The sequence below is a fragment of the Aspergillus piperis genome (assembly GCF_003184755.1).
Source record: "Aspergillus piperis CBS 112811 unplaced genomic scaffold BO85scaffold_2, whole genome shotgun sequence".
NCBI classification, from domain to species: Eukaryota; Fungi; Ascomycota; class Eurotiomycetes; order Eurotiales; family Aspergillaceae; genus Aspergillus; species Aspergillus piperis.
In genome coordinates, this window is record NW_020291592.1 from 741,799 (window position 1) to 766,101 (window position 24,303).

Sequence of the window (24,303 nt, forward strand, 5' to 3'; positions counted from 1 at the left end):
ATATCTACTCCGTACTAGCCTATCTGATAATGTTGAGAGATGAGGGGTTAACTAGGGCTGATCGTCGGCTCATGGCAACCGAGGCAAGACAGACGCACTTCGGTTGACCCTAGATGATGTCGATCCTCATACTCTTTTTCCGACTGCAATATTTCTCCTCAACATGACTTTCATCTTGGAAGTATTCTCTGCGATGTCTGTCCAACATTGTATCACATCATGGACTCTCTCGTGCTGCTGGCAGCGTCCCTCGTAGAGGGCTACCTTCTTCAACACAGTTTACTCCCCGACTGGGCCTTTCGCAGTGTGACGCTGCTCGCACTGGCAGGCAATCTTATTCTCCGATTTGTCTGGGGGTTCATTATCTATCCATACTTTGTGAATCCATTGCGTCATCTGCCTACTCTACCGGTATACTTTGTACTCTACCTTCTCGTTGCAATAACAGTCACTAAAAGCTCCAGGGCAACCTCGACCATGCGCGCGTCCTCTTCGACGACCCCCGCGGCCGTCTCCCACTGCAATGGATGAAAACCATCCCCAACAATGGCCTCATTCATTTCCGCGACATTCTCAACCGCAGCTTCTTGATCGCCACGAGCCACCAGGCCCTGCTGGACATCATGAGCACGAACACGTATGACTTCGAGAAGCCCTGGCGCACTCGCGAATTTCTAGCACGAATCATCGGCTTCGGGCTGATTCTGTCCGAAGGGAGTGCACATAAGAAGCAACGTCGGGCGTTGACGCCGTCGTTCAACGTCCGGCATATTCGTGCGCTGTATGCGCTGATGTGGGAGAAGACGGGGTTCTTGATGGATGAGCTGCAGAAAGAGATGGATGCGAATGAGTCGTGTGTGGAGATGAGTGTTTGGGCGAGGTACACCATCCCCTTTACTTTTTAGCAGCCAACATCCCACCTTTGAAAATTACAATACTAAGCGACGAATAGTCGTCTAACACTAGATATCATCGGCCCCGCCGCCATGGGCCGCGACTTTCGCTCGCTCCACAACCCCGAGAATAAAGTCGCCGACAGCTTCCTCGCCATTTTGGAGCCAACCCGCGAAAAGATTGCCTTCTTGGCAGTCAACGTTCTCCTCCCGCAGTGGTTTGCCCGGAAGCTGCCATGGCGCATGAACAAGGTCATCGACACAGAGACAGGCTTCCTCCGCGACCTGTGCAAGGACATTGTAGCAGAGAAGAGAGCCGCGATGCTTCAGACGAAAGCCACGGCCGCAGAACTGGAAGCGGACATTCTCGGCACGATGATGCTAGGGGGTGACTTTAGTGACGATGAGCTGGTTGATCAGATGCTGACGTTCCTTGCTGCTGGTGTATGTATTGACCCAACCCCCACCCTGATCCCTAAAATCTATGAAGGGCATATATACTAAATAGAAGACAGCACGAGACCACCGCCAGCGCCTTCACCTGGGCCTGCTACCTTCTCACGCTACACCCAACATACCAGCCCCGTCTGCGAGACGAGATCCGTTCCCGTATTCCAACAGGATCGTCACCTATCACCCACGCAGACCTTGAATCCCTGCCCCTACTGAACGGCATCGTCCAGGAGGTACTCCGCCTGTATCCCACCGTCCCTCTGACTCTGCGTGAATCCATCCGCGACACTACTGTCGCCAATACCGCCATCCCGAAAGGAACGAGGATCCTTCTCTGCCCGTACGCTATTAATCGCAGCCCAGAGTTCTGGGGCGAGGACGCGGATGTGTTCAGGCCAGAGCGATGGGTGGACACGGATAAAGAGGGAAATCAGGTGGTGAATGGACATGGAGGAGCCGGGACGAATTATGCCCAGATAACGTTTTTGCATGGGCAGAGGGCGTGTATTGGGAAGGACTTTGCTAAAGCCGAGTTAAGGTGCGCGTTGGCGGGAGTGTTGGGGAGGTATGAGGTGGAAATGAAGGATCCAAACCAGGTTATTCATATTGCTGGAGCGGTTACGACGAAGCCGGTTGAGGGGATGCATTTGAGGATGAGGAGGGTGGAGGGATGGTAAATACTTGTGGATTTGGGATTGAGAGTGTATAAATGTTATGAGTTATGCAAATAGTTACTTTTGTTAATACCAGTCTATAATTTCATCATAGCATCACTTCTTGACCACTGGTCGACTCTTATGTCCCGGTCCATGTGCATGAGAATGCCCATGACCATGGCCATGTCCATGACCATTCAACAACTCACTCGCCTTCCTCTTCCCACTCTTCTCCCCCTTTACCTCCTCCTCATCTTTGATATCATCATCCTCCAAATCCGGCCAATCCTCCCATCCATCCTCCCAAATCCCCGCCATGATCTCCTGCTTCTCTGCCCTCTTAACACCCTTCGTCCGCATCACCTTCTCCCACTTCTTCATCTCCTTTTTGTCCAACAGACACTCATCAAGCAGCTTTTTAATGGCCGTCGTATCAATACCCTCACCAATGAACACAATCTCCTGACGCCGATCGCCCCATTCGCCCTTGAAGTCATCTTCAATGGACTTGCGCACGTCCGCATCCTCCGGCCATGCTTCGTCTGGTAGTTCGGCGAACCACCCGCCACCACAGCCTAATGTCAGCATGGCGCCGGCTTGACTCCATTCGCCGAATTGGTATGGGCGGGTGGCGAGCCAGAAGAAGCCTTTGGAGCGGAGGATGGGGGCGAGGATGGGGTCGGAGCGTTTGTTGGACAGGATGGTTTCGGGTGGGATGGAGGTAATGTCTTCATCATCTTCATCTTCTTCTTCTTCGTCGTCGTCTTCGGTGTTGTTTTCATCGTCATCTTTCATCTCTTCATCATCAACATCATCAACATCATCTTCTTCCTCTTCCTCCTCGTCGTCGTCATCACCATCCTCCCCAGCCGCATTCTGCAAAATAATAAACTTATCATGCAGCAACTTGAACAGCCTGCGCGGATGAAACGGCCGTCTAGCCGTATACACAAAGTTATTAATGCCATACCTGTCCAACATTAGCCAACGAACCTAATCATGAAACAGAGAATTAGAAAAGGAAAGCAATACATACTCAAGCGTCTCCGGCCTCGGCGCCACCCTCTCCCCATTCCCCGTACTCAACCGACTCATCTCATGCAGACTCCTCAACCAACCGGCACCACTCGCCGCCTTAACGAAATCGAACCTCCCCGTGTCCAGAATCTCCCGCACATCAATCTTGGAGTACTTCGCCTCCAAGACCTTCGCAGCGGGGTTAAGTAATTTAATCAACGTGTGGATTTTGTCCTTGGCAACCTTATCAACAAGATCAATCTTATTGATGATAATCACATCCGCAAACTCAATCTGATCGACCATTAGATCGGAGATGGTTCTCTCGTCTTCCGGGATGACTTCCCCAGAGGTATATCTATCTGAGAGGAACTCTGCGGTATCGAGATTCGAGTAGAGATTGAATGCGTCGATGACGGTTACGGTTGTGTCGAGGCTGGTGAGGGTGTGTAGGCCGCCTTGTTTGACACTATACATACATACCGATCCATCAGCACACATCACTCGTATAATGAAAAAGATGATGGGGGGAAGGAAGGGAGAGATATACATATCCTCAATAACCCTCCTCTCCTCCACACTCAACACCTGCTGTTCAGCTCCACTCCCATCCCCATCCGCCTCCAACATCGCGGCCCCAAACTCCGCGGTGAACGTCTCAGCCACCTGCATCGGCTCACTAATCCCCGTGCTTTCGATCACGACGTACTCGACTCCATCTTGCGATGCGAGTCGTGCTAGCTCGGCGAGTAAATCCCCGCGGAGAGTGCAGCATATACAGCCGTTTTGCAGCTGGATAAGGGATTCTTTTGTGTGCGAGACGGTGTGGTGGTGTTTGATTAGGGTTGCGTCGATGTTGAGACTATTCCTATTGTTAGAAGGTACATGTATATAGAGGATGAATGGGTAATGTACCTGCTCATGTCATTCACTATGACTGCGATGCGGAGGCCATGGTCAGGCGAAAGGAGGATGTGTTCGAGGAGCGTAGTTTTGCCACTTCCCTAGTTAGGAGCCATTATATTAGTTTTCTGTGGGCTTGGGAATGTCGGAGGGGGCCGAGAGAGAAGTACTAGGAATCCAGAAAGGAGAGTAACAGGCAACTTTCTCCTCTTGGATGTAGGAGCTGGGCTCTCCAATGCATTGTTGGGGATTGCTGGGTGGAGGGATTCTTTGCCGGAGTCGATCATTTTCTTGAAATCTTTTGTTACTTTTTGAGAGATTAGATTGAGAAGGATCAGAATCAAATGGAGGAGTAGAGTAATATTGTCTACTTCATCTATGTTATATAGTTGTCACCACCAAGGTGTATATACTAATGTATACTACTTAGGGTTGGTTAGTTTTATCGACGTCGTGATTGGTTTGCACCCAAGGTCCTCTTGTCTACAAGGTAGTACTAGTAGATCTTATGGTTTACCAAGGTACTCAGTGTCGTACCACATTGCGTGCTTTACTAATAAGAGGAATGTAATCAGTAAATAAACATAGTTCTATTTGTTTTACTACTACCATATGTGACATAATCATCGACGGGAGACATCAAATGGACCATGCGAGTATCTACCGCGTAACACTATCATCACTCACACAATCCACCCCAATTCCACCCTGGATATCATCACACACAATCTCCGCAGTTCCCTTGGGGCTCGTTATATTGACATTCGACAGGGTAATATTCGTGCACACCGCATCTGGCGAACAGACCAGATCCGCCACAATCTTGCCATCTTTACCTGAGGATGAACCCCAAATATTCTCAAACGAGATGTTGGTAATGTTCACAGCAGACGGGTACTCGGCACACTCTGTAGCGTTGATATCAAAGTAGCACTGGTCCAACACGATCGGCGCATCCGTGTTCTGGATCTGGATGTTCTTGTACGTGACGTTGTTGATGCGGCCGTAGCCGACATCTTGGCCGGCCCAGGCTTTGAGACGGGCGCCGTTCTATTTCACATCAGTGTTTGTAATATGGGTCAGTGGGTGACGAGCGACGTACCTGTCCATTCAGCAACGTCACATTCTCAATGTACACGTTCTCAATGATATCCATCTCACCAGCGTACTGACCAATACTACCCATGCTCACGCCGTGCGTGTTGTTGCACCACATGTTCTGAACGAAAATGTTGGTCGTGTTCGGCTTCGGCGAGAAGCAGTCATCTCCGACATCGATGCGCATATTGGTGAAGCTGACACCGTCGACTTCGAGAGAGTCCATACCGTCGGTGTTGGCGGGGTCGGACTGTGATCAGTTAGCATTGATGCCATTGGGACCAAAGTAGACGCCAGGGAAGAACTGACCGAAGCATTAGTCGAAAACGCATGAATGTACACATTATCAAAGGAGACATCATTAGTGCGAACGAAAAAGTTCGTCCAGCACGGCGAATTCAGCTGCGTGATGCCCTCGACCGAGACGCGGGTTGCGTTATCGGTGAGGAAGAGGATGGGGCGGTAGAATGTGTTGTCAGAGTCCTATAGTTATTGCCATTATCAGCATAAGCATATTCCTTCCTTGCAGGGAGGGTATATGGATGTAGCATACCAAGATCTGCTTCCCAGCAAATTCATCATACCATTTCTGTCCATTGCCGTTCAGCACACCACTTCCGAAGATCTTGATGTCCTGACCACCCCAGCGCCAGAAGGTAATGGATTTCTGGAAGTCGTAGTAGAAGTTGTTGGCTTGCCAGTAGGTGATGTTGTTGGTAAACTACATAAGCACTAGAGTCAGTATCCTATATCATAATCTGATTTCTCACTGGAAGAAAAGGAAGGAATGTACCTGAATCTCCCCTTCAAGCTGCACTTCAATATTATCCAAGAAGGTCAAGTCCAACTTCTTCCCGATCACATAGGTCTCCCCCCGCTTCAACAATAACCGACCACCATGGTTCGCCTGCTTCAAGCCCCAGAGGAAGTCACTGGACACATCGTCCAGTTCGTTCCGCGAGGGTCGAATAGTAACTGTTTCGCGGTCTGGATACTTGGGATATTGAGCTCCAATGGCGTGTAGATGTGCTGTGTTGGACGCAGGAATGATTTGTGCGCCGGGGATGAGGGGAGATCTGGGGACGGAGACGCCGAAAGCGGCGGTGAGGAAGAAGGTTAAGGGGAGAAGATGCATTTTGCAGGCCGATTCCTTTCTTCCGTTTGCTTTTAATTTCGGTCTGAGTGAAAGTTAAAGAGGCATTGGTCTTCTATTATATATGAATTCTTCTAGGTAGGTAGGTCTATCTGTATGTACCCCAGATACATACGATCGATAACATCATAGCAATCTCGATAATCTGGGGAAGAATTTGGGGTAACCCCACGGGGAAACCAGGGAGAACAATTTCCCACCTGTCATGGGGATCTTGGCTGGTGCACGGGGTCCGCCTGAGCTGGCACAATTTCCCCGGATTGTCTGTGAGGCAGTTGGTGGAATTTCCCACCAATCGAGGGTTGACTCAGGGTGATTCTGGGTATGGGTTGAGAAATGGGGTGATGTGTTGGAATTGGTGGAGTGACTAGCTAGCTGTGAGGGTAGTAACTCATCATGGTGTACTAGTATATGTAGGATGAGCTGGAAATGTTGTTGTTGTGGGTTTGCTGGTGGGATGATATCCTCCGTGGTGTAGGAATCCACATTGAGGATTGCTGTATTGCAGCATAGCATGACTCAACTGTTCTGACAGCACAACTGTAATCCATATATTATTGCAGGAATAACTGGTTGTTTAGATTCTCACTAATATCTTTATTTCATCATAACCTCTGTAGTACGTACCTGCCTGTCAAAGAACTCAGAGTTGATGCACATCGGTTTTATACAATTATCCACATTTAGAACTATACACCATAACCTAGATAATAAATTAATTAAACAAAGTTAACAAAGTTAACAATTCAATGCATACCCATTTCAAATCTAAAAGCATACTACAATTCACAATAAACTCATAAATCAGCTCCCCCCAAAAACAAGTCTACCTCGGTCCAAAGCCAAACATCTATTTCCCCACTAAATCCCCGCAGATCATTCCCAACAGGCGATCCCAATCTCCGACTTATTCCCCACACACATCCACCCCCCATCATCCATTTAGTATTCCATCCCAAAATCAGAAAATCCTCACAATCCAGACAACATAAATCAATTCAACTTCCTCCCTCCCAACACCAAAGCAGTAATACAACTGATATTCCCAGACCACCACAACACCGACCGCGAAAAGCTCAACGTCTCCGATTCAATAAACACATACGCAAGTCCAAACAGGATCCTAGATATCGTGTACCATGCCCCGATACAGTTGATCACGTCGTTGGGGAGGCCTGTGTGCAATGCTACTACCACTATATCTCCCCAAATACATAATTAGCGGTTTTATCTATGATGCCAAAGAGGAACATTGGCAGTTGGGATAAAAGGTATGGTCACGCACCAGCCGCCACGAAAAGCGGAAATCCCTCGACGGCATTGGCATGCGCTGCCTCCTGCCGCTTGAGTCGATCCAACTGTCTGCGGGAGATTTTCCCCGCTTGCACGGCTGCCTCGCCGTAGACTTTCAAGTCATCTCTGGGGGCGACGTTATGGTCGATACGGAGGAGACGTTTCGCAGGCCGGGTGCTGAGGATGCCGTAGGCGTAGAACCAGTTGAAGAGGAGATAGGGGATAGCCCGGTTGGGGAGGTCGAGGCCTTCTGGGGCTGTGAGGCCGAGGATTGTGAGGAGGGAACTGGTATCGTTCTTTTAAGTAGGATGTACTGTAGTGTAAAGTGACGGTGTGACTTACGACATGGTTATGGTGCTTAGTTGGGAGATATTCCTGTTGTTGAGATGGGAGAGATTATATACTAACTATATCTATGGAATGTTCGGCAGTCATATCGTACATCATAGCCTGTCGGCTTCACATGAAACTTTTTATCCTTGATCGCAATAATTCGCTGTCCCAACGCCTCGGTACTACCAACCCTTATCTACAATAGCGCCAGAAAGTCCTGATCCCACATTTCGGGGATCGCAAAGTCGTTGAGGTCAAATAGTGTCCCGAATTCAGACTGCGTCCATTAGCATTAATCACCAACATATGGTCAAACCAGAGAACTTACCGTATCTAACCCATACGACGCAGGGTCGAATTGCATTTCCGGCGTCTCGAGATTCAACGATGGCGTAGAAACCGGCTACATCTGTTAGCATATATCATTAGAAACACGAACTGTACACCTACTGTCGACGTAGCCTTGGCTCGGACCGTCTCCCAACTTGCTCCCTGCAACATCTGCTCGCTCATCTGCATACATTGCATTGCAGCCTGCTCTAATGCCTTCTGCGGATCTTCCCCTCGCAGTCGCGCCTTCACCGATGACAAGGCAAGCGTCGGAAAAAAGAATGCCTTCCCTCCCTTGCCGTTTGGCGTAATTCGGCTTCCAAATGTTTCAATCGTTCGCTCGACTGCCCCGATCATGACCTCCTGCTGCGACCGTACCAGATCGTTCAACGATGTCAGCGCGCTGGACTGCATTGTCGATGTGTTATGTGTGTTGAACTCGCCTGCCTGCAGGTACAGTTCAACGCATACTGTCAGAGCAGCGTGCAAGAATTCATCGCGGAACATTCCTCCGCTCAGTTGCCCCAGATGCGGGCTCACCTGCGAGCTCGCCGGGGGTTCGTGGTGAGAGAGGATCTCCAAGGCGGACTCAAGGCAGATCTTCCGCGAGTAAGAGAATTTGGGCGACCGGATAATACTCAGCGCAAAAGGCCGATTCAGAACCAAAATCGACCGCCGCAACAAAAATACCAACATTGACTGCGCGAATGACGGGCCCGGTCCGGCCTTCTGGAAGATCTCCAAGCCAAAGTGCATGAGTTGGATCAGCTCTTCGCTCAGCCGCAAGGCCTCATCATATGATATCGTAAGTTTCAGACTGTTGATGGCTTTGGCGATGCGGATTCGCAGGGGCAGCGACTGCAGAAGCAAAACCTGAAAGGTGCTTTGTGTGTATACCCCTATATCTTTGGGAACGGGGTCATCGACCATATTTTCCGTCAGCTGGGAATCGTCCAGGTTCGAGGGCGCCTCGCAATCGTATTCGTCCAGGTCGATCGTAGGCGGCATACCGCCATCCAAGGACGACTGCAAGTCAAGCTCCAAAATGGTTGCCCACAGCCGCCGTCGCATCTCGGCCCAAAATTTTGTCATTTTACCGAATCGATGAGGATCTCGATGCAGTCCCATGGTCATGGCAGTCCGTATGAGCGAGCCCGAGGAGATCCACACAATGTCCCCGTCAATAGCATCGGCCTGCCGTGCAATCATCAAAAGACACTCGATCTGCAAAATGTTAAAATCGATGGTCGAGCTGACCATCGTGAACGCTATCCACGACCGAACGCCGGCAATCCATTCAGCGGCTGCCTGATACACCCTGCTCTCCCCATTGATCTTCGTGTTAGGGCCCAGAAAACAGCAACTGGCTGCCATCAATGCCAGAAGCTTCGCCACAAAAGACGGTTCTTTCGGCTGCACTCCCGACCAGAAGTTTTCGTATTGCTCCAGGAAGGTTGGGATATGCAAAATACGGTGTGTCGTCTCAAACGTGGTCAGATACAAGTTGAGTAGTTCGTCAGCAACTTGTCGAGGCGGAACCATCTCCTCAAGCGAGGGAGACTTTTGCTGATAGGCACGCTGGTGCTCCTGTCGCTCTCGAGCCCATATCTCCCCCTTGAAGTTCTTGAATTTCTTGTAATTGGGGATTCTCTTCATCGTACTGCGGCGGCCCCGCATGAATTTGCCAACATCATCAAACTGCGGAAATTAGCACCATTCACGAATCAGCCATGGCACAACACACACTTACAAAAGACAAAGAGACGGACGCATGGCTCCGTCCAACGAATCGCGTGCGGATTTTCTTCCCCCGAAAACAACACCGATCGGGAAGATCTTTCACATTGTCAATGAGATTCTGCGACTCCGGACCCGAACGATGCCCGATGTCTACCGAGTCACCACCCAGACTTTCTGGGGTGTGCATCGACCCAGTTTTGGAGAGAGCGCTTTCCAGGAACTGAATGCGACTGCGCAGTTCGTGCAACTCGTCTGACCGCGCTTTTGGCTTGGTGACCCTATTGGTGGACTGGTGCTTGGAATCAAAGACGTAGAGACCCCCGTGCGCCGGACTGGCTCGACTGCTGGAGATACGCACGCGTTCTGGCGGGGTGCGGGAAGCGCTCCCCGACCCCGGCGCCTGAGGGCCAACGTAGATGCATTGATCTGGCGTTTTGGACTTCATGCATTGCCCACATGGTAGAGAGCGGTCGCATTTTAACTTGCGACGCCTGCAAATGGTACAAGATAGGGGTGGTCTGCGCCGTCGCGGCGGAGACTTTGGGGAGTGGTCTTCATCCATGGCCTTCGTTGGATAGAGCGATATTCTTGTTTGGCGGCGATGATGTGACTGATGGTGGTGGGTTGGACCGACCGTGCCCAAGTCACCTGATGTAGTCCTATCGGTGGTGGAGTGTCGTGAAGTTGAAGATGAAGCGGAGGGCAGCCGACCGGCAACATCAAAGTCTTATCTGATCTGTAAGCTTACAGCCGAGCCCCACGGGCTTCGCTGCCTAATTTGGTTCAGGAGAAAGACGTGGTCATTCAGGGAGTGTGGCCCTTGATGGGCTTGAGTGGTTAGTGGCAGCCTGGAGGTACTTTTGATTCTTAGTAGTATCTAGTTAGTCGATGGTTTAGTCGGCCTCTTTCAGGAGTCATCCGGGATTACGCATCGGACTTGCTCGATGTGGATGTCCGAGTGCTCGGAGTTACGGTTTCTGGTTAGCTTCCCTCACATAAGCAGGTTTGTCAGTGGCCCACAAGACGAAAAGGTGAGCAGTGAACTAAGGGGAACTTGTCTTGTTAAGTAGTCATCCCGAACAGTGTCTTTATATATTGATTGAAACAGATCAGGTTCTATTTATACTGTATCCAGCATATAGAAGAAGGGCGTCTCTTCGGGAAAGATAGTGGAGGGAACGGCAAGCTTGACAAACATCACATGCCGGCTCTAGTTGAATCTGGTCTAGCTCCAATTCCCATAAGGCTGAACATTGCACGAATGCTTGTATCTTATGCTCTTTTCCCACAGATAAATAGTAAATCAATGAAATTCAGCCACTGGCTGTCATGGTATTATCTCTATCACAGGGACATCGAACTGACCTCATAGCTACCAACCGTCGATAGATACCGTGAACAATTGGAGCTGCTAAGCTAAAACAATCTGTTTTATCTCGGCCTTCGGGCCTAGCTAACCCCGAGCATAGTCAATACTCTCCTCGAAAGAATAATCCTGGACTTTTCCACACTGATCTCGTCCGGATGCTATGCCTAAAGGGCTTCTAAATTCACAACACAGGAAATCCGGTTACAAAGTAACATGTTTCTTACCGTGATAGTCTGAGGCCACCTGTCGATCGTCCTGTTCCCTTTCAAGCTCCCTTCCACTCTATTACCGACAGGTTCTGACCACTTCGATTATATCACTAACGTATTAACTTGGCCTGTTCCTTCCATCCACAAGTCTCTATCGGCTCCTAAGCAGGACTACAATTTGCTATATCGGTTACTGAAAACCACTGAATTGACAGTAATTGAATCCAAACCCCTAAACAGGTCTGGCTTCTCCTAGAATGTGAATAGGGCCCAGTGTAGGTATGGAACCCTGTCGGTACATAGTAGCATACCAGAGTAAGTGTCTAGGTCGCCCAGGAGGGAAGTAGATGATGACGAGGAGGGCATGGGTAGTCCTACTGATGGGGCCACCTTCTACCTACCCCCCTGCTTGTTCTCCCATTTGCTTCTCCTCAACTTCTTCTGAGCTAGCATCAAATATCATCTTGAAACAAACTGGTACCAACGAGCACCGCTATCTTCTAGCCACACTGTGAGTCCGCGAGGTCCTCTATTGAGCCTATTATCCCCTTTGCGAATGACATCAGCTGCCCATCTCTGTCCACGAGTGGGTAGCAGCAACCACGTAGTGGACGTCAGTTTAAACCCAAGCGTCTGATGAATGTCGCCTGCGCACTGCAGCTTGAAAATGGACATGACCAAACAGTCAGCCCTGGCATTCGGGCTATTCCGCGGAGTTTCTCACCAGTTGGCGCCCGCCGGGAACAGGCGGATTTGAAAGCCAACTTCGTGGGAGAGGGGTATAACTGCCTCGTGCGCAACATTACGAGAGTCCCACTATTTCCGAGGCACACTTAATCACTCTCCCCATCACGATGATCTGGCACACAGTCCAAGTTGTCCGATATCCCCGAAAGTGGGAAACAGGAGTGGATATCAGATTCCGATACCGCTGATTAATGCGGGCCCGCGCGGATGATCAGCCGCGCCAAAAGACACCCAATCGCCGCCACTCCAACCATGTTATTTGAATACCTTCAACACCTCTTCACCTCAGCTTAGATCGCGTTGCTTTTATTTTTCGTGTCTTTTCCGCATGCGGGTGTTATCTCCTGGAGTTTCCGCCCTGAAACTCACCTCTTCTGCAACATGTACACCCTGCCGGTCTTGATTGCGGCCTTATTTCTACATGTCAAGTTCCCCTTGCTTCCGGGTCTGAGAGACACCCTCTATGGCATCATCGTCCTCAGCGCCTGCTGCGCCATTTTCTACCCGCCCGACACCAGGGACTTTATAAGATATACCAATGCATTTCTCTCTACCTCCTTTGTCATCCGCGCTGTGGAACTCCTCCTGGTCCATGATCTGAGTCACTTGAAGCGCCTGCAGAGGGTGTCTTACCTATCCTCTTCACCCATATATACATGGGAACCCATATCTCCCACGCTAGGGTGGAAGCGTTTTGTTCAGATCTGCGATCTAATCATTAACCCGCGCGCTGTGGGTTGGAGCTACGGCTCTCCCAAGTACCAGCCTCCCGTCCGGAAGCTCGAGGCTGTCCCGGACGGCGCAAATGGGTGCGTTCCTAAACGCGAGGACATCGTCCTGGTAGCAGATGACGACCGCTTCTCGTTCTTGAGAGGCAAGATCATTCGGGCTCTGGTAGCCTACTTTATCATCGACTCGTATCAGTCAGCCATTGGACGGAACTACTCCAGCGTCAGCAACTTCGTAGAGACATTCCTGACCAATGTGCTGAACATCCAAGCATCCCCGGCCACGACTGAGGGCGTAATTCGGTTGTTCATCCTTCCACCAGTACACTGGATGGCCTCCTACGCCTTCGTAGACGGAATCCACGCCGCCACCGGCGTAATTTCCGTCGGTGTGCTTCGGATCATCTCTCCACAGCTCGCAGCGGAACCATGGATGTATCCCCCTGTCTTCGGGGCGATCCGATACATGTTCACCTTTAGCCTACGAGGCAAGTGACCTAACCCCCCTTACCTTCCCTAGGACAGCAAAATAACAAAGTAACAATCCAGACATCTGGGGCAAAATGTGGCACGACCTCTGCCGTCGCCCATTCCTGGCCCTCTCCCTCTCCCTCATCCCGGATTCATGTCCCCTAGGCCTCAAGCGCCTTCTCGTCGTCTGCCTCTCCTTCATGGTATCAGGCGTCGTTCACGCAGCAGGGACGTACGCCGTCTCGAAGGACTGGTTCGCCGCGTCCATGATGATGTTCTTCTTCTGCGTTCTGCCAGCATGTGTGGTCGTGCAGCAGATCATTTCCGATCAGATTCTGCCGCGTGTCCTTCCCGCGAAGAACAACATCTCTCGAGTCGTTATTTGGCTCGTGGATGCGGCGTTCGTGGCCGCGTGGGGCTACTATACTAGTCCGTGGTTTCTGAATTATAGTAGACTGCCGGAGGCGATTGAATCCATTCCAATGCCGGTTAGTTTCTGGGGGGTGGTGCTTGGGGTTTAGGTTTGGTTCTGTAGTGTTGTCTGTTGTTATATATAGACTGTGTCTTCACTACATGGGGGGGAGGGTGTGATGTTACGTGGGGTTGGTGAACGTTTCTTGGGTTGTTTTTTTTTTGTTTTGGCATAGCGATATGATACCATCTTATACATTGGTCTTTTATAGGGTTTGGATAGATTATTGATAGGATTTCGGTTGCTAGCGAGAATCCGAATACCATAGTGAGTGTCCAGCTGGGACTACTGATCCAATAATAATGGTCATTATATAGTGCTATGTTCGGGTCGGCCATCATGGTTAGTAACCGCCACGCTACAAGTCCCCAAAGTATGACCATATTTGTACAGATTCTGGCTTGAATGGATCGTTACTGCTACAGGTACAATGATTCATCATATCTTCTCCCTCAGCAATGATACTAGTGAAGCATCCTAAAGCCAAGCCTACATGAAGGGAGTGTGGCATTAGTAGCTGTCAACGAAGGAAACCACGTAGCAACCCAAGTAGTTTATTAAGATTACGTATCAACTAAATCAAGACAGATTGGCTTCCTCCATGTTGGACACGTATATACCTATACTCCTTCCCACATCTGGCAAAACGAGTTTGCCTATGCGGTGTTGTCAACCACAACGCCCTCGTTGGTGGTCTTCTGTTCAGCGACGTATCTATCCCAGGCTGCGCAGTCAACAATCTCGACTGAGAAGTCCGCCTTCTTGATGAGATTGTCCAAGCGTCGGCATGCCTCCATCATTGCTGCTTTACCCTCCGCAGTCTTATCCAACTCACAAGTAGGCTCAATCCCGAGGATCCAATTTTGATCCTTACAGCGCCATTCCCACTTTTCGGATATGCGGACGTATTTCAGAGATAACCGATCGCTTTTGCTCTTCGCTATCAGGCTAGCCAGAAACATAAACACAGGGCGGTCACATTCAATTATCCTCAGACTCTCTAGAGAGTTCGGGAGACCTGGGATATCTCGCAACCCACTTTGCTCCACTTGAAGGACTTTGAGGCTTATGAAGGACGTAAACGAGCCATAGTGACTCCAATCTGGACCTCCAGGATTGGGCGCGCAGTCATTAAAGTTGAGTTCGAGTTTTAGAAGGCTATATTTATGGGCCTCCAAGATCGATAATATATTTGATCTTTTGACCCGGGAAGCATGTCGACACTTCCTGTCTATTACTGCCTCACTGATACAGAAAACCTTCAAACGCTTGCATGCACGAACAATTTGGCGCAATAGGGGGGGAGTAAACGTAGATGCTCCTAGGTCTAGCATTGTAATGCTGAGAGACTCGGGTTGGAGGAGGTTAAAAGGTGGACAGCCAGGGTCATGCTCGTCAGCGCCACATATAGAAAACTCATTCAGTGTGGGTAGGTGCATGAGATGAATTAGATTTCTTAATGATTCGTGGGACATGGTTTCCAGAACAATAACAAGTTTCTTCAAGTTGGGGAGATAATCATAGCGGCGTATGCCCTGAGAATCTCGTTCCCAGAGCAGCTCCAATCCACCCAATCCTGTCTCGATATGACTGAGTCCCAATTCTTGCAAGTTGGGCGTCAGGGATATTAGAAGCATGAACAACGGAAGTGGATGAATACCCGCATTGCCTGTCAGGTGTCGCTGCTTCCAGTCCGCTGGAAAATGGTTATAGGCTCTCATCAGTGTCTCCATTGAGACCTTCCGGGGCCCAAATGGCAGGTTCTGCAGTGAATCAAATCTCGGAAAGAACAATATATCCATATCCAATTTGCGTACAAAGGTGCCCAATTCAGGCCGTTCAACAACAGCCTCTATGAAGCGCATAAGAGTAACCATTTCAACCTTGTACGGAGGTACCGTTGTTCCATCGCTCCAGTTAAGCCATTGTGGGCCTTGACGGAACAATTCGGGCTGGACAAGGGCACAAACTGTCTTGCAAGTTTGGCAAAGCTTTGCGATGGCCCCAAATTTATTTGCATAACGCAGTTCAGCTATTATGAGCAGCAAGATCTCATGGGGGAGATTTGGGAGACTCATTGTGGCTGTCGAGGGATTCAATGGTGGCGAGATTCGCTTTGGCCAGATGTTATCGAGCAGGGATGGAATGACGAGTGGAATACCGATGGCTATGTCAGCTGTCACAAGTAATAGAAGGGTATGTGGATACCAGATCCAGAGCTCCAGATAAGCCTGGGCACTTGACACTTTTTTTATAGTCCAGCATCTGTTATGGGTTACGAGCTTGGTGAGGTGAGATTCGGTATTCCCTAACCCGGAAACATTGTCTGAACTATAGCTATAACTGAAGCAGTGGGACATAAAGGCCTACTAGTAATCGCAGGGATCCAAGAACAAAGGCTTCATATTGGGGTAATCCGTTGTACTGTAGCTCAGCAGCGGGAAACAAAGCACAAGCCTGACTATACACCATTGAAGATCATGTTAAGTTTAATGAGTAAGTACTAGTAGTAGAGTCAACAAAGGTTTGCTCAGCCGCGGTCATCTGACTAGGCGTTCCCGCACTGGCAGAAGCCGAGATCTCAAGTTGTAGCTGCCCTTCCATCCTCCACCTCCTTTCACCTTCTTACACTTCAAAGAATTGGCAGGGTATTGAAATAGCTCACTCAGGTCACGTGATTGCCGCCCATAGCACGTCCAGACCCAGACCCAGCCGGTTAAGCCCCAAGTATTTCCGTATATCTCTCTCTCTTCACCAGTCACCTTCCGAGCAAATATCACCACCACACTTACGGTCGGCTACCAGCTCTTTCACCACAAAAATCCTGCTACCTGTTTATCGCAGAAATGTCACATATCATTCATAATTCAATGGCTTGACCCGAATAACTCGAACAAAGAACGATGTTCTACAACGCCCTCATCCGAACCCACCACATCACCTCCCGCAAAAAGGTGTCTGCGCTGAAACGCGCTGCCGATATACACAATTGCTTCGTGCTTCTACGCTCCGGTGGTTGTCCAGGGATAATGTATGTCGAGGCGAGAGACCAAACCGCTGTTGAGTCTTGGGTGACTGTCGTTCGAAAACTTCGGTACAAGGATTTTCAACTAGCCATGCGACCAGGACCCCTCCACGACGAGAATCAGACAGACCTTCGTGATCAGAAGCAGTCACACCACCAGACAAGAATGAGGGATATAAGAGCCGGTGTATCTGAGGTAGAAACCGTCAAGGAGTTTGGGAGTTTAATGGAACAACGAGGTGTCTGGAAATGGTGGAGAAAGGGGATGGGATACGTTGGTTGATTTTGCGATCGCTGCAAGTGCATACTCAACTCATGGATTGGGCTCTCCTGATGGCTACCTATGCCCGTGAATATCGTCCAGTCCGGCTCTCTGCAAGATCTGAGACCCTGGACTCGCGGTTTTGAAATCAGCATACTGGTCATCACAATTGGAAGCCTCATCACAAAGCAACTGCTTCCCTCGCATGCTAGGTCATTCAAATACGGCAATTTACAGTCACGGAAATGTGTGCAACCTAATGTCGATACTACGTCACCTCTTCGAAGCTATATACACGAACTCGATGTCGACGTATGCAGGCCTAGCTCACCCATGCAATGTCGAATTGTTATGCTTAGTCGCCCAGTTACGGTGACCGGGCAATCTATTGACGGGGCCATGTTGACCGATGTTGTCTTTCGGTGCAGGAACATCCAATGGCTGCGAAATTGGGGCCAAGTCTCTTGTTTGGTTCCTTGTTATCGAGCAGTCTGGGTCGGTCAATCCTTGTGGACCGGTACAGGTGTCTATAGCTTGCTGCAAGGCGACCTGGTCTGTCCAACCGTACATGAAATCTCCGTGCAAGCCGTATCCGGTTTTGTCACCTGTCGCATATATCCAGTTCTTGTAGTCTGGATGGGGTGCTGTGTTGAAAAAGAATTCCAGAAAGATGGAATATATCGCGACGGGATGAGACTTGGGACAAACGCCCTTGTTGTAGTCTCCAGTATCGGGATACGCCATCTACAAGTAGTGTAAGCACATCCACAAACGCATTCAGACGTCACCTACATGGCTCTTATGATCTGAGCTGTCCAGGTTCTCTCCATCCCAGCAGGAGGGCATAAAAACCTGCGACCTCAACATTTCACAAGGCTGCTGAGGCAAGCCTTTCGTCTCATTCGAGCTTCCATCTTTGCCAATGCACATATGACTGATGGCACGCTGGGACCAGTTCGAATCATTATAGGTCCTGTTCCCATCTGATATCAGCACTGTCAGACATCGGGATAAAGAACAGGCGAACAAACCGAAGACTCGGATTCCCAGCAAGCATGCGCAGACCTTTCGGCGGCGCCAGCGGAACCAGCTTCTCATCACAATCCGTAGCACCGGCCGTATAATTACACGCTCGATCAAAGTAATAAATACTCTATCTAACTCATTAGCCAATTCCTCTCGGCCCTCAACCAAGCTTCCAGGACTCTCAATGAAGTCCAAAGAAATACCTACACTGGACTGATACTCCACGAGCTCAAACGACCCATTCCTCATGCGATGATAAAGCTGCGGAACCCAATAATTGCTCCTATCAATATCCACTTCGCACGTCGTCCCCTTTGCGTTCTGCGCCGTGCTCTCATTCATTGTTCGCTGGAATGCTGTCCCCCCAGTAACAACATGTGTATGCGTAGATGGCTTTCCCGGCGCGACTATCGGGTCGGACAGTTGAGTCGTCAATGGATCGCAGCTGAAGGTAAACTCGTCTGTCGTGCGCTGCTTCGCAAGGACATTGCTACCGCTGCTGAGCAGAAGTAGCGCTGCGATGTAGCGGTTCCACATAATGCTGTCCGTTTCTTTCCCTCATTCAAACAGACAGAGGCACCATTTGCTCCATTCACATAGCAAACAACGTAACAAACCAACGTAGTAATTGCACTCGCAATCCGCGAAAGCAGTATCTTATGACACGAGAGTAGAATAAAAGCAATTGAAAGAAGCAAGACAAAAGGATTTTCATACAAAGATAAAAAAAAAAAACAAAACCTAACCGAACTCAATATATCCCGTCCGTCATTCCTCACGTCCATTTAACCTCCACCTTCAGCGCCTCCTGGGTGCTTGTTTTCCGCCCCGGGCATCTCTGTACATTACACATTCCAAGCGCCACCGCAAATATCTCAGCCTCTGAGATTATCTCCGAGGAATGCTATGTTATGTTGTTGATGGCTCCTGCAGGTAGAACACGTGTCCCCTGTGTATTGTATGTACCGTGTAGGAGCAGTGATGGTGTAGATGCTCTGCAGGGGCTGTGTTTATTCTTTTTTTTTTTTTTTTTTCCCCTTGTGCTCAGGAAGTTGCTAGTAGGATGGATGATGGATTGACCGGTTTGGTGGAGGGTCTGGTTGTGTAGATATGGGTGATGTGTTCAATTACTATTGATAGATGCTATAGATAATGGTTTATGATACAGCTCAAGTTGGTAGTTCACAGGTTGCATGGGCTTGGTGGGTAATGTGACCGAGGCATTGACGTGAAATATGTAGGACTCGGTTGTTTTGCTACTGGGGTGCAATTCTGGATGGAGAGTTGTTGTTGTAGTCGTAGTATTATTCATACATATATTTTGCAGTTCTATCAAGCACTAGTGTTACATATACATCAGTACTTCAATACCATTTGACTGCATCCCCATATTTGTATCAAAGGAAAGCCACTACTATAACGAACTACAAAGGAAAGCACTTTTTGACTGAGAAGACATCGTTGCACAGAGCCTACCGAGAGGAGCCACTTAGAGTGCCTTATTATCTAGAAATTCTCTACCATGACTGCATGCTTTTGTGCAATGTACTTGGAAGTCCGCTTAGATTATATTATTCAAGCGCAACGCTATCTCTTAATTCAAACGTGCTCTTGCATATGAAAATCCCTCTGCTGAATTCTGATCGCATAATGCAAATACAGACGTAATCTGACTTGCCAAACACCAAAGACACCCGGCCTTAAACGCCGCTGACAACATCAAGCTCCCCATTTGACCATTCAATTCTGGGCCGTGGACATGGCGGCCTGGCCATGCATGCTTGTACTACCGAAGTAACATTTGCATAAGCAGCTAGGATCAGACCTGATGTCACGCCATTAGCATCCGTCGGACTGGGCACAGAAGTGGATCCTTGGCGACCAGGGACTAACCCAGTGACCAGTGAGATCCCAAATCCAGATGCAGTAATATCAGCCCATTGGACTCCAGTAGTGCGCTGGATGAGCGGGCTCTTATATCTTGGCTTGGTCGTAGCCTCGCATAGCAGAACCCACCTCTTGCCTCGCATAATGGTGCCCATCTCAGTTTCTCTACAACGTAGAATACCCCAGACATATCCCTGATATCCCTGGTTTGAATTCCTTCAGACACAGCAGCGGCTGCGTCGAGGACATCCTAAAAAGGGCCCCGAACCTTGCACGCAGCCACAAAATGGAGCATCACTACCTCTGTATGCGATGTAATGCAGCCATGCTCTCTAACACACAAGTCCGGTATTGTTACCGAACATGATCAAGCCTGGCTTGGATCGTCTTGTCATCGAAGTGGCCTTCTTCGCCAACGTAGTTGTGAAGGGCTTCTGAAAACATCAAGCGACGGGGTGCCTTTCGTCCCGTCATGAGCTCAAACTGGGGTATCGCTTGCTCGACCACATTGTCCAGTCCATCAACTAATACCCAAGGGCGCCCGGTTTCAGTCCGAATACGACGCATCTGGCGCAGCAATGGAGTGTCCAGTGGCTTGTAAGCGAACTAGCATGAAAACGTTAGTCAGGCCCACCTGTGCACATCATTAAAGAACTTACCTCAAGGACTACGCCGCCAGTGGGGCTTCCCAGCCATTGCATAGGCATTTCAAAGTTGGCTGGCGGTTCATCGCGGTCGCGGTCCGCAGGCACACAAGATGCGATCATGCAAGGCGGACAGGCATCCTCAGGCCACTCATCCTTCAATGACTTGAGCACATACACAACTTCCGCCGAGTCCACTTGTGAGGCTGCCCATGAGTTGAAATGACGAGCGACACTTTCCGCTCGTGACAAAGTTCTGTTGTAGATGAAGATCTTACGGCATCCGAGCCGCAGCATAGCATAGACAGCGGCGCGGGCCATACCGCCCGCTCCTATCACCAGCCCAGTAGTCTTCGATGGGCTGATGGCATTGCGTGGAGAGAGATTGCGGTTGATGCAGTTCATAATGCCAACCCAATCCGTATTCTCACCGTACCACCCTAGCACAGGTCCAGCCTGGTTACGCCGACTCGCCTGCTCTTGTAGAGGATACATGGATCCATCAGGGCCGGCGCGCAGGGGTACGATCGTGTTGATCGCACCAATTGCCTCCACATGGCGGCTTTTCGCCGCGAGCTTATGTGATAGTTGTACTCTCCAAGGCTGAACCACACTTGACCCTCCAAAATGCGAATCCCTGCCCAACCGATCCATGATTGCAAGCGAGGGCGAGTCCGGTATGGTATAGGTATGGCTCATGCCACAGTGGCGGAAAGCAGCGTTGTGCATTGCAGGGGACAGACTGTATGCGACATTACCTCCGAGGATGAAGAACTGGAGCGGGTCCAGGACGTAACTTTGGAACAAGGCCTGAACTGCATCACGAGAAGTAATCTGCGGGTCTCGCTCGTTGTCGGAGGACCTTTCGATTGCTGGGTGAGTTACCGATGTGAGGATAGAATTGAACACTTGCGAGGTGCGGCCAAGACGGCCAATGTTGTATGCGATAACGGGTGGATGTTCGCCAGGCAGCGCATGAACCTTGTTTGTGAATTTAGCAACCGCTGCATTATCCTCACGCGACGTAGCCACTCGAAGAAAGCGAACGAGCTGACACCCCAGCTTCTCGGCTTCAGAATAGAGGGAAAGGCATTCTTCGCTCTCCCAAGTCTCTGGCGCAGAAGGTTCGAAGATGCGTTGACCAATAATCTTTGTGTTGCCTCTGGTACGGATTGCCTCCTCCACTCGAGACCGTTCCTGGCTCAAGTCCACGGCCAAATACTCAACCGCCAGCCGTAGAGCATGGTCCACGATAGTGAAGTATAAAGTGTTCACCTTTGTAGCAGACAGATCACCTCTCGCAATGCCTGTGGAAGATTTATCTATAGAGATTATAATGGGTGTACGAGCATTCCTCCGGAGTAGAGCGACCTGCTTGCTGAGAGTTGCGGTCAATCCCGTGCTCCAGCGGTCAACACACAGCTCAATGGCATCACCTCCTGACTCAAGCTCCTGTAGGTTGACATTGCCTTCTGCCAGGTCGGAAGATCGAACAAAAATGGCATGGGTGAAGGACCGGAGTTCCGGGGGAGTCTCAAGCAGGACGAAAGGCGAGTCATAACTGGTGTGCCCTACATCGGTGCCAGTCACGAAACGCACGAAGCGCGTGAAGTCCTCTTTCGCTTCTTTCAACTTGAAGGAATAATCGACGCAACGTCGGTCCGGCGATCCCTCATCCGTCTGGGAAGCGATACTGGAATGATCTTCAACATTGTAGAACTCGAAATTCGAGCATGTTCTGTGTAGAGGATCGCCCTCGGCAAGAAGCTTGACTGATTGCTCCTCCAGACCTAATAGGCTTTGAATGCGATCCATGTCGCGAACTATGTATACAATGGGATTGGTAGCAGAATAGTGACGAAGGTGCTCCTGAACCGGACGGGTAAGACTGCCGAGACCGCATTCAATCACACAACGGGAGCGGTGGTTGTCAAGCATTGACTTGAGGACTTCGACATCGCGTTGCTGGAATTCCTGACTCCCATAGCGCTTGAGATACTCATGCCTGGTATGTCCGGTCACCTCTTTGAAATAGTGGTCTTCCGTGATGAACCGCCGTTTCAACGCAGTGGCAGCGACAAATCCCAGAGACCGCTTTCCGCACCCCCGGATTCCCACAAGCACCAGTGAGGCATCAGGATCGAATCTCCGGCGCTTATCTACCGGGGATATTTTGTGCATTGTGGACGTTTACGTGGATCAGTGGGACGGAGGTCTTGTGTGGTCGGTGCGCGGGAAGCAAGACCGTCCGCTGCAGAAAGTCTAAGTTGCTTAGAGCAACGAGAAATCAAGATGATATCAGCAGTGTATCCAAAGCAACCCAATAAGGATCAATCATCTGCACTCCGTCATATTCGAAGTGGCCATGCTTCAATTGAGGGAGGATAGCGTGGTCGAGGGCCGCTCTTGACTTTATTTTTTTCTTGTGACTGAAGCGGAGAAGCTAGTATACCGGGGAAGATGGCGGGGGTAAGGAAATGGTGACTAGCTTTTGCTAGCTATCGGGCGGAGGCGGAGTGCAGTAAGTGCGGCAGGGACAAAGGCGGTCAATTGGCGCAGCACCTGGCATGCCTGCGAGGGCAGCAATGGGACGGAAACGTGTTGAAGCAGGCTGGTCAAGCAGGCGTGATTGGTTTGCTGGGGGGGCCGCTGGAGAAAGTGTGATTATAACAGAACCAAAGGATGACAGTTGGGGGACCATGGCAAGAATGCTCGGTTGCGGGCATCAGCCACCGGAGTCCCAAAGGGTTCGCGGATTCAGCATCTCCAGCCGCATTGCCGGACCATCGCATCTGCCACGAGGGACCGCCTGCCCTCCAGGCTGTTTCCGGATAAGGTAATACCCGGATAGACGATCTCCATCCGCGGGACTCTCCGTAATCCGTATACGACATAGATTGGCCTGGGTGTCACCCCCCGATCCATCGGTAGCCACCTACTCAATTAGTCTCTTCAACCGCATGCTAGTATTTATCATTAATCAATAAGCATGCATCCCTGATAAGTAAACCGACCCCATTCTCCAGGCAGAAACAAAATGCCTGTTTAGCGGGCGGGCGATGGGCTAATAGGTGGGTAGCCAGCAGCTGCGAAAACGATGGTAATCCAATCAATAGAAAAAAATGGTTCTGTCAAATCCGGGTCAATCTGTGTCTACATCATTCTAAACACTAGCACGTCGGCCCATTAGCCCAGTAGCATTGAGGCGAATGTATATGCTTAAACTTGAAAGGAGTATAGTGAGTGGTACTACTGAATCACTTCGCGTCCCCGGGGTAAGGACCCTGCACGATTGTTCGGACCCGATGGGTATACCGACGCCCGGAGGCCTGGGACTGATGAACCCTTGAAGATGTATATCTCCTCCATCTGCATGACTACCGAGTCGGGATGCCGGATCGTTTGCCGGATCCGCGAATGATCTGAAGGTCATTATTCAGTAGCCGAGTCAAGAGCTTGACACGGACAGTGAGCATGCTGAAGAGGAGGACGTACCAGGAAGGGTGTCGGACCCCTACAGCCGGCGAATCAGAAGTCAAAACGGGTCGGTTAGTTCGGAGTGCCACAATAGACAGTAAACTAGTCGTGGTTTGG

At 50.0% G+C, this 24,303-nt stretch overlaps 9 protein-coding genes across 9 annotated transcripts; 3 read left to right on the forward strand and 6 right to left on the reverse strand.

Annotated features, from left to right (window-relative positions):
* Positions 1-219: 219 nt before the first annotated feature.
* BO85DRAFT_465665 (cytochrome P450) lies at positions 220-2,023 on the forward strand (the record flags this gene model as incomplete). Its single annotated transcript, XM_025662075.1, has 4 exons — positions 220-411; positions 465-880; positions 953-1,337; positions 1,409-2,023. 4 exons carry the CDS (start codon positions 220-222, stop codon positions 2,021-2,023), a joined length of 1,608 nt encoding a protein of 535 aa, XP_025519675.1.
* Positions 2,024-2,116: 93 nt separating this feature from the next.
* BO85DRAFT_465666 (CobW domain protein) lies at positions 2,117-6,280 on the reverse strand (the record flags this gene model as incomplete). The annotated part of the gene is made up of 9 exons (XM_025662076.1): positions 5,814-6,280; positions 5,574-5,741; positions 5,330-5,503; positions 5,025-5,270; positions 4,610-4,972; positions 3,935-4,023; positions 3,570-3,881; positions 3,039-3,488; positions 2,117-2,972 (listed from the first exon to the last, which is right to left on the reverse strand). The coding sequence occupies exons 1-9, from the start codon at positions 6,153-6,155 to the stop codon at positions 2,117-2,119; spliced, it is 3,000 nt and encodes a 999-aa protein (XP_025519676.1). The 5' UTR covers positions 6,156-6,280.
* Positions 6,281-7,036: 756 nt separating this feature from the next.
* On the reverse strand, positions 7,037-7,996 carry BO85DRAFT_115981 (MAPEG family protein). The gene is made up of 3 exons (XM_025653871.1): positions 7,809-7,996; positions 7,459-7,751; positions 7,037-7,369 (listed from the first exon to the last, which is right to left on the reverse strand). The coding sequence occupies exons 1-3, from the start codon at positions 7,811-7,813 to the stop codon at positions 7,167-7,169; spliced, it is 501 nt and encodes a 166-aa protein (XP_025519677.1). The 5' UTR covers positions 7,814-7,996; the 3' UTR covers positions 7,037-7,166.
* On the reverse strand, positions 7,996-10,431 carry BO85DRAFT_455885 (putative C6 transcription factor; the record flags this gene model as incomplete). The annotated part of the gene is made up of 4 exons (XM_025661413.1): positions 7,996-8,076; positions 8,128-8,202; positions 8,250-9,827; positions 9,880-10,431. 4 exons carry the CDS (start codon positions 10,429-10,431, stop codon positions 7,996-7,998), a joined length of 2,286 nt encoding a protein of 761 aa, XP_025519678.1.
* A 2,144-nt stretch (positions 10,432-12,575) lies between these two features.
* On the forward strand, positions 12,576-13,914 carry BO85DRAFT_412394 (wax synthase family protein; the record flags this gene model as incomplete). The annotated part of the gene is made up of 2 exons (XM_025657570.1): positions 12,576-13,414; positions 13,461-13,914. 2 exons carry the CDS (start codon positions 12,576-12,578, stop codon positions 13,912-13,914), a joined length of 1,293 nt encoding a protein of 430 aa, XP_025519679.1.
* A 607-nt stretch (positions 13,915-14,521) lies between these two features.
* Positions 14,522-15,943, reverse strand: BO85DRAFT_483784 (uncharacterized protein; the record flags this gene model as incomplete). Its single annotated transcript, XM_025663184.1, has 1 exon — positions 14,522-15,943. The coding sequence occupies one exon, from the start codon at positions 15,941-15,943 to the stop codon at positions 14,522-14,524; it is 1,422 nt and encodes a 473-aa protein (XP_025519680.1).
* Positions 15,944-16,485: 542 nt separating this feature from the next.
* BO85DRAFT_116024 (uncharacterized protein) lies at positions 16,486-17,326 on the forward strand. Its single transcript, XM_025653873.1, has one exon. The coding sequence runs from the start codon at positions 16,769-16,771 to the stop codon at positions 17,171-17,173; it is 405 nt and encodes a 134-aa protein (XP_025519681.1). The 5' UTR covers positions 16,486-16,768; the 3' UTR covers positions 17,174-17,326.
* A 153-nt stretch (positions 17,327-17,479) lies between these two features.
* BO85DRAFT_455888 (DUF1996 domain-containing protein) lies at positions 17,480-18,715 on the reverse strand (the record flags this gene model as incomplete). The annotated part of the gene is made up of 2 exons (XM_025661414.1): positions 17,480-17,896; positions 17,945-18,715. 2 exons carry the CDS (start codon positions 18,713-18,715, stop codon positions 17,480-17,482), a joined length of 1,188 nt encoding a protein of 395 aa, XP_025519682.1.
* A 1,604-nt stretch (positions 18,716-20,319) lies between these two features.
* Positions 20,320-23,107, reverse strand: BO85DRAFT_116020 (repressor protein). The gene is made up of 2 exons (XM_025653872.1): positions 20,725-23,107; positions 20,320-20,671 (listed from the first exon to the last, which is right to left on the reverse strand). The coding sequence occupies exons 1-2, from the start codon at positions 22,888-22,890 to the stop codon at positions 20,420-20,422; spliced, it is 2,418 nt and encodes an 805-aa protein (XP_025519683.1). The 5' UTR covers positions 22,891-23,107; the 3' UTR covers positions 20,320-20,419.
* Between the last annotated feature and the right edge of the window lie 1,196 nt (positions 23,108-24,303).